The sequence below is a fragment of the Mandrillus leucophaeus genome, unplaced genomic scaffold (genome assembly GCF_000951045.1).
Source record: "Mandrillus leucophaeus isolate KB7577 unplaced genomic scaffold, Mleu.le_1.0 Scaffold104, whole genome shotgun sequence".
Taxonomy (NCBI): Eukaryota; Metazoa; Chordata; class Mammalia; order Primates; family Cercopithecidae; genus Mandrillus; species Mandrillus leucophaeus.
The window spans coordinates 177,458-188,104 of record NW_012098543.1 but is presented as its reverse complement, the minus strand read 5'-3'; the positions used below and the strand labels follow the sequence as shown (position 1 = coordinate 188,104).

The following is a 10,647-nucleotide window of genomic DNA, read 5'->3' as shown; positions in this document are numbered from 1 at the left end:
CTGCCTCCTGGGTTCAAGCGATTCTCCTGCCTGAGCCTCCCAAGTAGCTGGGACTACAGGCACATACCACCACATCCGGCTAATTTTTTGTATTTTAGTAGAGACGGGGTTTCACCATGTTGGCCAGGCTGGTCTCGAACTCCTAACCTTGGGTGATCTGCCTGCCTCAGCCTCCCACAGTGCTGGGGTGACAGGCATGAGCCACCGCGCCTGGCCCACCCTCATTCTCAGCAAGGAGGCTGATGCAGTCATTCAGCCCAGACAGCTGGACTTGGATTTGGCAGCCGTGGGGATGGAGGGAAGGAGAAGGGTCCAGAGACATGCAAGAGGCAGAATGAATGAGTCGAGAGGAGTGAATCCTGGCAGGGGTATAGGAGATGTGAAGAGCCTGGGCTTTTACCTGTGAGCAGTGCCACACATTGAGAGGCCCCCAGGAGACATCGGAGGACCCATCTGGGTTGTTAGGGAAGCTCCACGGGAGATGGCGCTTCCAGGGCCTTGGCACAGGGCCAGACACATAATGCATGCTAAATGAGTGAATATACATATAAGTGGAGGATTCCTTCAGCAAGCCAAGAAAGGCTGGGCGTGTGGAAAGGCAGAGATTGCGGGGGGCGGTAGTTTACGCCAGGGGACCCCAAAACAGGGGGATCCGCACTCACCTACCTGCTCGATCTCCCGGCAGCGCCGACCTAGTGCCTGGTACTTTCTGCGATTTAATTCCCGCTGGCGCCGCCGCCGACCCCGGGCTGCCTCTTCCTCTTCATCTCGCTCCCGGAGCCCTGAGCCCCCCAGACCCCCTGACACAAACTCCACTTCCGTCTCCAGCTCGCTCTCCAGGATGTGGCCCCCAAACAGGGGAGGCAGCGCCAACTCCGAGCCCGGCGGCGCTGAGAACTCCTCAAAGCCCACGGCTGCCATGGTCCTGAGGGGCAGGGAAAAGGTCAGGGGCCCTGGATCCTGGACTCCCAGTCCCTTCTCCCACTGAACCAGGAGCCCAAACCCCAGCCCCTTTTCCCTAAGACCTGGGAGTCCAGGCCCCCAGCTCCTAATCCCTCAGACCCTAGAATCCAGGCCCCCAGCCCCTCCTCCCTCAGACCCAGGGATCCAGGCCCCCAGCCCTTCCTCCCTCAGACCGTAGAATCCAGGCCCCCAGCTCTCCTCCCTCAGACCCAGGAGACCAGGTCCCCAACCCCTCCTTCATAGCACCCACAGGGTTCAAGCCCTGACCCCCTCCTCCCAGGATCCAAGAGTCCAGACCTCCAGACTTTTTCTCTCCAAGGACCCAGGGAGTCCAAGCCCCAACCCTCGACCAGACGCCAGAGTCCTGGCTTCCAACCTCCTCGTCTCTCAGATCCAGCAGTCCAAACCCCTAGCCTTCTCCTCCCTCAGGATGCACCAGTCCAGACCCCAGTCCATAAAAGGGTTCTAAGGTAAAGCAGTTGCATGAACTACAACCCCCATCAGACCTCAGTGTAAAAGCTCATATGGTTACACACAATGCAGCTGCTGTTTTCTGGGATTCGCAGTTTTTCACAAGGGCTCAGCCACTTACCCTTCTCTCTGCTCCAATTCCATCTCCGCGACCTTCGGAAGCCCCGGGCCTCTTAGCTTCCAACCTCTTAAATCTCTAGATTAAGCCGTTCGCAAAACTACTTGTCCCATCAGGCTCAGGGGCCGAGGCCGGCGGGACGTGGCCCTAGGCCTTGTGGGAGTTGTAGTTTCCTGTTTCCGGCTTCGCTTTGGCCCACCCCGACGTCCAACCCGAATCCCTGCTTAAAGGCCTTGCTTTCTTGTCTAACGTCGCAACCAGTCCTCTGAGTTGCCAACGTCTTTCTTCTTGTCTCGACGCCCCGTCATCTAGCCACAGCAATTCTCCGCTTAGCAGGATTGGTCCACAGCGGGCCGTGAGTTCGATTAGCCCCTTTCCTTCTCGCTGCTTACCGCCTCTCTCCGCCAAGTGCCAGGTGCTAATAAAGTTGTTGTTTCAAACGCGGCCAGGAACATCGCGAGTGGGGACCAATCAGAGCGTAGCTTTACCTCTATAACGGCGCGAGCATGAGACGTCATCGGTGAGCGACGAACGCTGTGGGAAAGCTTATTTCCTAGAAACAGTGCTGCGCGGAGAGGAGAGGTGAGTGTGATGGAGACGAGCGGGGAGCGGGAGGCCGGACTCCTGGGTCTGGGAGAAGAAGTGTGTGAGGAGGAAGGCGGGCCTTTACAGCTGGGTTTTTTTGTTGTTGTTTGTTTGTTTTGAGACGGAGTCTCGGTCTGTTGCCTAGGTTGGAGTGCAGTGGCGCGATCTCGGCTCATTGCAACCTCCGTCTCTAGGGTTCAAACGATTCTCCTGCCTCAGCCTCCAGAGTAGCTGGGATTACAGGCGCGCGCCACCACGCCCGGCTAATTTTTGTATTTTTAGTAGGGACGAGGTTTCCCCATGTTGGTCAGGCTGGTCTCGAACTCCTGATCTCTTGATCCGCCCGCCTCGGCGTCCCAAAGTGCTGTGATTACAGGCGTGACCCACCGCGCCTGGCAAGTTTGTTTGTTTGTTTGTTTTGTTTGAGACGAAGTTTCACTGTTGTTGCCCAGAATGGGGTTCAATGGCGCGATCTCGGTTCACTGCAACCTCCGCCTCCCGGGTTCAAGCGATTCTCCTGCCTCAGCCTCCGGAGTAGCTGGGATTACAGGCGCCCGCCACCACACCCGGCTAATTTTTTGTATTTTTAGTAGAGACAGGGTTTCACCATGTTGGCCAGACTGGTCTCGAACTCCTCACCTCAGGTGATCTACCCGGCTGGGCCTCCCAAAGTGCTGGAATGACAGGCATGAGCCACCGTGCCCAACCTTTTACAGCTTGTTTACCCAAAAGTCTTAATATGCGCCTACCATGGTGTGGCCCTGGGGATGTGGCAGGAGCAAAAATTGTTCCCTGCCCTCTTAGAGCTTTGGTTGATGCCTGGCAGACAGGCTTTATCAAATAATTACTTCATTAATCACAAATGTGTGAAGTGCCTTACTGTAGACACGCAGAGCCTGCGGGACACGTATCACAAAGCAACCTCCTCTAGTCTAAAGGGGGCCCGTGGGTCAGGGAGGTGGAATGTGAGAGCTGAAAGCTGAAGAGATGCCGGGCTGCTGGAGTGAGGAGAGCCAGACGCGGGGGGTCACTCCTGTAATCCCAGCACTTTGGGTGGCCCAGGAGAAAGGATCGCTTGAGCCCAGGAGTTTGAGACCAGCCTGAGCAACACAGTGAGACCCCGTCTCTACAGAAAAATTTAAAAATTAGCCGGGTGTGCTGGTGTGGGCCTGTCATCTCAGCTATCGGGAGGCTGAGGCGGGAGAACCGCTTGAGCCCAGGTGGTCGAGGCTGCAGGGAGCTATGATGGTGCCACAGCACTGCAGCCTGGGTAACAGAGCAAGACATTGTCTCAAAAACAAACAAACAAAGAAAAGAAAAAACAAAGTGAAGGAAAGAGCCACCGTAGTTACAAGGGACTCCTTGTACAAAGATCTGGAGGTGGGAAGAAATTGATAATGTAACCAACTCAAGTTTCTGCTACTCAGAGGCTAGAATAGGAGAAGTGAGGGATGGTGAAAGTAAAGCTTTATTGATCAAATGGTCGCAGATGAGAAATGGCCAAGCTAATGTATTTAAAAGACCGTTTCAAACTGTAGGCTGGGGAGAGGGGCTTAAAAGGGGGAACTCTGAATCGGAGGCATACAGGAATGGTGCTGGGTACAGGGTATGTGTGTCTTGCTCTGAAGGCTGTCTTGAGTCATGGGCCACCTGGAGCATGGGCTGGAATCATGTCAGTAATGGCCAGGTTTTAGATTGATCGCCTTGAGGTAATCTCTGGAGTTCTGCAGCTGGGTTTGCATACCTAGTTTGTTTCGAGATTAGCCCCTGTGGCCAGGCGCAGTGGCTCACACCTGTAATCCCAATGGTTTGGGAGGCCAAGGTGGGTCCCTCACTTGAGGTCAAGAGTTCAAGACCAGCCTGGCTTACATGGTGAAACTTTGACTCTACAAAAAAAAAAAAAAAATAGCTGGGCATAGTGGCAGGTGCCTGTAATCCCAGCTACTCGGGAGGCTGAGGCAGGAGAATCGCTTGAACCCAGGAGGTGGAGGTTGTAGTGAGCCAAGATTGTGCCACTGTGCTCCAACTTGGGTGACAGAGCCAGACTCCATCTTTAAAAAAATAAAGATTAGCCCCTGGAACTTCTAAGTAAGCACATGGATAAGCCATCAGTGCAAGACAGTGTCTAGTGGGAAAGGCGGGAAACAAAGAATTTCAGAGTATGTTTTCAAGGCTAAAGGCAATAAAGGAAAAAAAAAGTTTGCAAATGCATTTGGAATCTACACCACTTGGTTCCGGTAAGTCTTAGCAAGATGGCGGTCGTAGGGGTGTGCTGTGTCTTACACAGGTCGGAGCTGGAGACTCGCCAGTGAACAAAACAAACTAAAACACCTGTCGTCATGGAGCCTGCACGCTACTGGGGTTCATAAAGAAGGACCAGGGTTTTCTGGGGGAGAATCATCGCCAGTAATAACGAGGGACTTTGTCGGGGCAAGTTTTTAGGGAACCCTGCTCTCCCTCCCCACAGGCCTCGGGATGTCTCTGGCAGATGAGCTCTTAGCTGATCTCGAAGAGGCAGCAGAAGAGGAGGAAGGAGGAAGCTATGGGGAGGAAGAGGAGGAGCCAGCCATCGAGGATGTGCAGGAGGAGACACAGCTGGATCTTTCCGGGGATTCGGTCAAGACCATCGCCAAGCTATGGGACAGTAAGATGGTAAGAGGACAAGAGGCGTTCCTAGCCAAGGGGCTCTAGACAGAATCTCCCAGAAGGGGGTGACACAGGCTTCTTTTGGAAGAGTCCTAGATTCTGACTCTCCTCTCCTTTCCTGCAGTTTGCTGAGATTATGATGAAGATTGAGGAGTATATCAGCAAGCAAGCCAAAGCTTCAGAAGGTGCTTCCTCCCACTCTCTGCCCTTCCCCATCTCCTATGTCTCCTGCCAGGCCCCTAGGCTCCCTGGCTGCTTGTGGCTGGGTATATCTCCCCCTCAGCCTTTTCCAGAGCCTTTTTTTTTTTTTTTTTTTGTTTCTCCCCAACCCCTTCCCTTTTCCACTAAACATATACTGCATTGCGAAGTTCATGCATCTTACATCCTTTCTGTATGCTGAGCTTGGTCATGCTGGGACTTAGCTTGAGGGTTCCCAGACTTCACTGATTCACATGACCGGTTACAGGGTTTTTGCCACATCTATAAGCCACTTGTCCTATTATTTGCTTAACATATTCTTTGAGTCTGGGACTTTTTCTCTTAAATTTATCTAAGAAGGAAGCAAATTGCTACCATGAATGGAAAACTGGTATCATTTGCAAAGACAAAGTCACCGTATAAAAATAGATATATAATTATTAAAGAATCACCTAAAACCTTTTCTCACTTCCAAATTGAGAGAATACTAGCTTATCTCGTGAGTGCTCAGACTCACTCTTAGGAGGGCAGTCCTGTTACCATTCCTATTCTTTTTTTTTTTTCCGTTTTCCTTGAGACAGAGTCTCCCTCTGTTGCCCAGGCTGGAGTGCAGTGATGTGATCTTGGCTCACTGCAACCTCTACCTCCCGGGTTCAAGTGATTCTCCTCCCTCAGCCACCTGAGTAGCTGAGATGACAGGTGTGCACCACCACGCCTGGCTATTTTGTATTTTTTAGTAGAGACGGGGTTTCATCATGTTGGCCAGGCTGGTCTCGAACTCCTGACCTCAAGTAATCCGACCACCTCGGCCTCCCAAAGTGCTGGGATTACAGGCGTGAGCCACCGTGCCCGGCCTTCCCATTCTTCTTGAATGGAATTTGTTGACAACAGGAAGCCATGGGAGGTTTCTGGGGGAAGAAGTGTAGTGAGAGGGCAGAGTTTTGGGAGACTCACTGCTTGCTTGCTTTAAGGTTCACCCGGACACCCAGTTGAATCGCCCGGGTCTTTGCGCTCAACGTGCTCAAGGTCTAGTGGAAGAGGCAGGCCAGGTTCCAGACAGCTGTCGGCGGGTGGTACCAGGCTGGGGACGCTGGAGTCACAGGAGGGACTGGCTGACCCTGCCCCAGGTGCCAGGGAAGAATCGATAGCTGAATTGGACTTTAGAGCGTGAATGCATGTGCCAGGCAAAGAAAGGGAGAAGGGGGCCCAGATAGCGGCGGCCCGGGGCCTCAGGCATCTGGAGAGAGAGGGCAGGCTCTGGAGCGCGCCAGATCCTGCAGAGTTCCAGAGGCCAGGCCGAGGAATTTCTCCATCCAGAGAGTTATGGGACACAGAAAGTGACATTTCCTGATGTCAGGCCAGGCTCAGGGATGGAGTCAGACCCTGTCACACCTGGTGTCTGGTGGGGGAGGAAGACGTGAAACACCTCACAAGCAGGTGGCAGTCCCCGTTTACTGGAGGTGCACAAGTGCTGCGGGTACACAGAGGAGGCATCTGATCAGTCCCCGTTTACTGGAGGTGCACAAGTGCTGCGGGTACACAGAGGAGGCGTCTGATCAGTCCCCGTTTACTGGAGGTGCACAAGTGCTGCGGGTACACAGAGGAGGCGTCTGATCCTCCCAGAAAGGGAGGGAAGGATTCTGAGTCACTGCCGGAGTCTTAAGGACTTAAAGAGCCTTTTGAGCATCAGGGTTAGGAACAATTCTGAAGCCATCCTGCTTGGGGTCAAGTCTGAGCTCTGCTGTCTACTGGCTGTGACATCAGACAGTTAGTATTTGTATGACATTTAAACACATCTTTTTGTTTGTTTTTTGAGACAGGGTCTCACTCTGTCACCCAGGCCAGAATGCAGTGGCACGATCACAGCTCACTGCAGCCTTGACCTTCTGGGCTCAGGTGTTCCTGCCTCAGCCTCCCAGGCAGTTAGGACCACAGGCATACACCAGCATGCCTGGCTAACGCAGGCACTCCTCCAGCTTCAGGATCTGGGAGGCAGACGTCAGCCTGTCCCTGGTTTACTCTTCAGCCCCTCCTTCCTGACCCTTCCCAGCCTCATCCTCCGTCTCCCCCAGCTGTGGGACCCGAGAGGGGGTAGGGATTTAGATCCTCACACCCATGCCACTCCGTGTCCTCACAGTGATGGGACCGGTGGAGGCAGCGCCTGAATACCGCGTCATCGTGGATGCCAACAACCTGACCGTGGAGATCGAAAACGAGCTGAGTGAGTGCTGGGGGCAGGCGGAGACAGCCCTCTGTGACGCCCCTCATGCCCCCTCCCTTCCCCACGGGCCTTTCCCAGGGTCCTGCCACTGAGCCCAAGCTCAGATCGAGGTTCACCTGCTGTAACGGAGTGGTGTAAGTAAGAAGGAAGTGCATTCTCCCTCGCGTATGAGTCTGAGCGAGCACTCGGGGATGGCGTGGCTGCTTGGCTGCCTGTAAGGCCCCAGCCCTTTCCATCTTGTTGGTCGGCCACCTGCCTCGTGGTGCAAGGGGACTGCCCCACGTCCAGCCGTCGCCTCTGCATTCCCACCAGCAAGGCACTTCTTTTTTTTAAGAACATGTCACTGCAGCTCACATTTTACAGACCAGAACTAATTCCCCTGGTCACACCTAGCGGTAAGGGTGGCTGAGAAATGGAGCTTGTATGCTGGTGCCCGTGTGCCAGGCTACAAGCCAGGGCTTCAGTTTCTAAAGGAAGAAGGGGACGTGGGTGTTAGGGCCAACCAGCAGAGTCTGCCTCCTGTCTCACCTGACACCCGCTGTCCCGTTTATCCTAGACATCATCCATAAGTTCATCCGGGATAAGTACTCGAAGAGATTCCCTGAACTGGAGTCCTTGGTCCCCAATGCACTGGATTACATCCGCACGGTCAAGGTGAGAGCAGAGGAGGAGGGGTGCTTCTGCTGGTGTGAAGGTGCAGGCAGGGCTCACTCTCGGACCCGCCCCCAGAGGCCTCGCGGTCTGGAGATGAAGGAGAGGAGTGGACGGAGGCTCAGTGGCCTGCTCTGCCCAGCGTGGGAGGGACGGAGCCTGGATGGGACTTTCTCAGGGCTCCCCTCCTACCCCAGTCTCCCAAGAGGGCTTCCCCGCTGGCCTGACCCGCGCTGCTTCCGCTGTGGTCGGAGCCGGTGGCATTGGAGTTGACATCTGAAGGTTGACACAGGGCAGGCACGCGGAGATTTGGGGGAGAGAGATGTCTTAAGTATGGAGAGCCTGAGGGAATAAGCGGGGAGGAAGTGAAGTGGGGAAGGAGGGGACGTGGAAGAGGTCGGATCACACTGAGCCTTTGGGTCTTATGAGAGAGCCAAGGAAGGGTTTCGGAAAAGAGGGGCGGATGCACGTGAGGGCAGGGAGAGGAGGCGGTCCCCACGTGTGTCCAGGAAAGGATTAGGATGGTGGTGGGGGAAGCCCCTGCAGGTGAGGGCAGGGAGAGGAGGCGGTCCCCCCGTGTGTCCGGGAAAGGATTAGGATGGTGGTGGGGGACGCCCCTGCAGGTGAGGGCAGGGAGAGGAGGCAGGATTAGGATGGTGGTGGGGGACGCCCCTGCAGGTGAGGGCAGGGAGAGGAGGCGGTCCCCCCGTGTGCCCGGGAAAAGATTAGGATGGTGGTGGGGGAAGCCCGAGGGAAGCGGGGTGGCGGGTTTGTGCTCCGACTTGACACAGGCAGAGGCTTGTGAGGCCGCGGTCTTCCCAGACGCTGCTCTGCCCAGGTTCCGCTTCCAAAGCAGAGCAGACGGTGTGGATGCTTCAGGCGGTGGAGGCAGGAGAGGCCCCCAGTGTGGCGACCCTGACTTTCCCAGTGTCCCCGAGAAGAGACCCAAGTAGGTGCAGAGCCAGAGAGGTTCTCAAGCCTTCCTGAGTTCCTGAGCCTCCCCTGTCTTCTCTGCTCGCGCCCAGGAGCTGGGCAACAGCCTGGACAAGTGCAAGAACAATGAGAACCTGCAGCAGATCCTCACCAACGCCACCATCATGGTCGTCAGCGTCACCGCCTCCACCACCCAGGGGTATGTCCGCTGGGAGGGAGGCGCCGGGCCCGGGCCACTGGGACTGGGGATTAGGCTGAAGCTACCCACGCAGGTGGGCATACGCACGCACACACACCCAGAACTGAGAGGGTGGGGGCTGGGCACCAGGCAGGCGGGAGACCCAGGAGGCTGGGCCCACCCGCCCCTGCAGGCAGCAGCTGTCGGAGGAGGAGCTGGAGCGGCTGGAGGAGGCCTGTGACATGGCGCTGGAGCTGAACGCCTCCAAGCACCGCATCTACGAGTACGTGGAGTCCCGGATGTCCTTCATCGCGCCCAACCTCTCCATCATCATTGGGGCGTCCACGGCCGCCAAGATCATGGGTGAGGCCCCGGGCTGGGTCCCGTGGAGCGAGGCTCTGCTGACACTGTGATCTGGGGGAAGCTGCTTCCCTTTTCTATAGAATGGGGACTTTGGCACCTGGGCCTCAGCACCTCGTCTCCCTGGACATCACAGAGGGCAGCCAGCCTGGCCCACAGCAAAGCCTCGTCTGGGAGAAACACTCACCCACAGCTCCTCCTCCCTCCCCTGTGTCGGAAACCCAGAGATGACCACACCCAGGCCCTGTTGTCAGGGAGCTCCTGGTTTGGTGAAAATGGTTCCAAAACACAGACATCCCTGGAATGGGGGTAGTGTGGCTTAGCACAAACGTGGTGGTCAGTTGCCTGTTAGGGGCCTCCTCCCTGCACCCCAGGCCAGCTGCCCTCCCTCTCTGAGCCTCCTTTGCGTCTGCCCCTCGTGGAATGGGCCAGGTCACCCGCCTGGCAGGGCCACCGAGGAATCCAGCCAGAACCTCATGTAAAGGTGCTTGGCACATGTCGAGCCCCCAGGCAGATGTGCGCACCTCCACCTCACCCGCTTTCTTCTGACCGCCCCTGTCCTCCTCCCACCGCAGGTGTGGCCGGCGGCCTGACCAACCTCTCCAAGATGCCCGCCTGCAACATCATGCTGCTCGGGGCCCAGCGCAAGACGCTGTCGGGCTTCTCGTCTACCTCAGTGCTGCCCCACACCGGCTACATCTACCACAGTGACATTGTGCAGTCCCTGCCCCCGGTGAGCCCACTGCGTCACGCCCCTCCCCCGACTCCCCTGGAGCCTTCTGCCTGCCCAGACGGCCTGAGCAGCCACCCCCACCATCTGGCCCAGCTGACAGTAGCACTCAGGAGCCAGGAACAGGGGAGCATGGGATGTGAGAGCCAGGGTTCTGCATCACACCTGTCGGGGGACTGTGGGCAAGAGGCGTGAGTGCCCTGTGCCTCAGTCTCCTCCCCTCGCAAATGGGAGCACAGCACCTGCTTCATGAGTTGGGGCGAGGGCTCCATGCAGACGAGGCCCTCACAAGGCAGGCCTAGCTCACGACAAGCAGCGTCGGGTTAGCAGCTGCTCCGAAGGCCACCGTCACTGGAAAGACACGGAACCCCTGAGGGCTGCTGTGCTGGGGACTGTATAACAGATTAACATTAGCCACAGGGAGAGACACACAGGAGGAGCAGGAGAGGTCACCAGCCTCGGAGGGCGATGTGTCCTCTCCCTGCAGTCAGGACACATCGCCCTCCCGGCATCCATGCCTGACAGCACACACACAGGGCCGCCAGCCTGGCATCCATGCCTGACAGCACACACACAGGCGCCCTCCCGGCATC

At 56.4% G+C, this 10,647-nt stretch overlaps 2 protein-coding genes across 5 annotated transcripts in view; one reads left to right on the top strand and one right to left on the bottom strand.

The window, feature by feature from the left end:
• TFPT (TCF3 (E2A) fusion partner (in childhood Leukemia)) overlaps positions 1 to 1,992 on the bottom strand; it is a 17,880-nt gene extending 15,888 nt beyond the window's left edge. Inside the window, exons 1-2 of one of the 3 annotated variants that reach the window (XM_011979418.1) lie at positions 1,556 to 1,992; positions 667 to 925 (exon numbers count right to left, since the gene is read on the bottom strand). In XM_011979418.1, the coding sequence (XP_011834808.1) occupies positions 667 to 925; positions 1,556 to 1,578 (282 nt within the window). In that variant the 5' untranslated portion in view covers positions 1,579 to 1,992. Of the gene's footprint in view, positions 1 to 666; positions 926 to 1,339; positions 1,375 to 1,555 lie in introns of those variants that run through there. The other 2 variants (XM_011979412.1, XM_011979426.1) reach the window with 2 other exon arrangements.
• Positions 1,719 to 10,647, top strand: part of PRPF31 (pre-mRNA processing factor 31) — a 17,947-nt gene continuing 9,018 nt past the window's right edge. Inside the window, exons 1-8 of one of the 2 annotated variants that reach the window (XM_011979438.1) lie at positions 1,719 to 2,134; positions 4,605 to 4,789; positions 4,908 to 4,968; positions 7,119 to 7,202; positions 7,759 to 7,856; positions 8,879 to 8,985; positions 9,158 to 9,327; positions 9,900 to 10,057. In XM_011979438.1, the coding sequence (XP_011834828.1) occupies positions 4,613 to 4,789; positions 4,908 to 4,968; positions 7,119 to 7,202; positions 7,759 to 7,856; positions 8,879 to 8,985; positions 9,158 to 9,327; positions 9,900 to 10,057 (855 nt within the window). In that variant the 5' untranslated portion in view covers positions 1,719 to 2,134; positions 4,605 to 4,612. The other variant, XM_011979444.1, reaches the window with a different exon arrangement.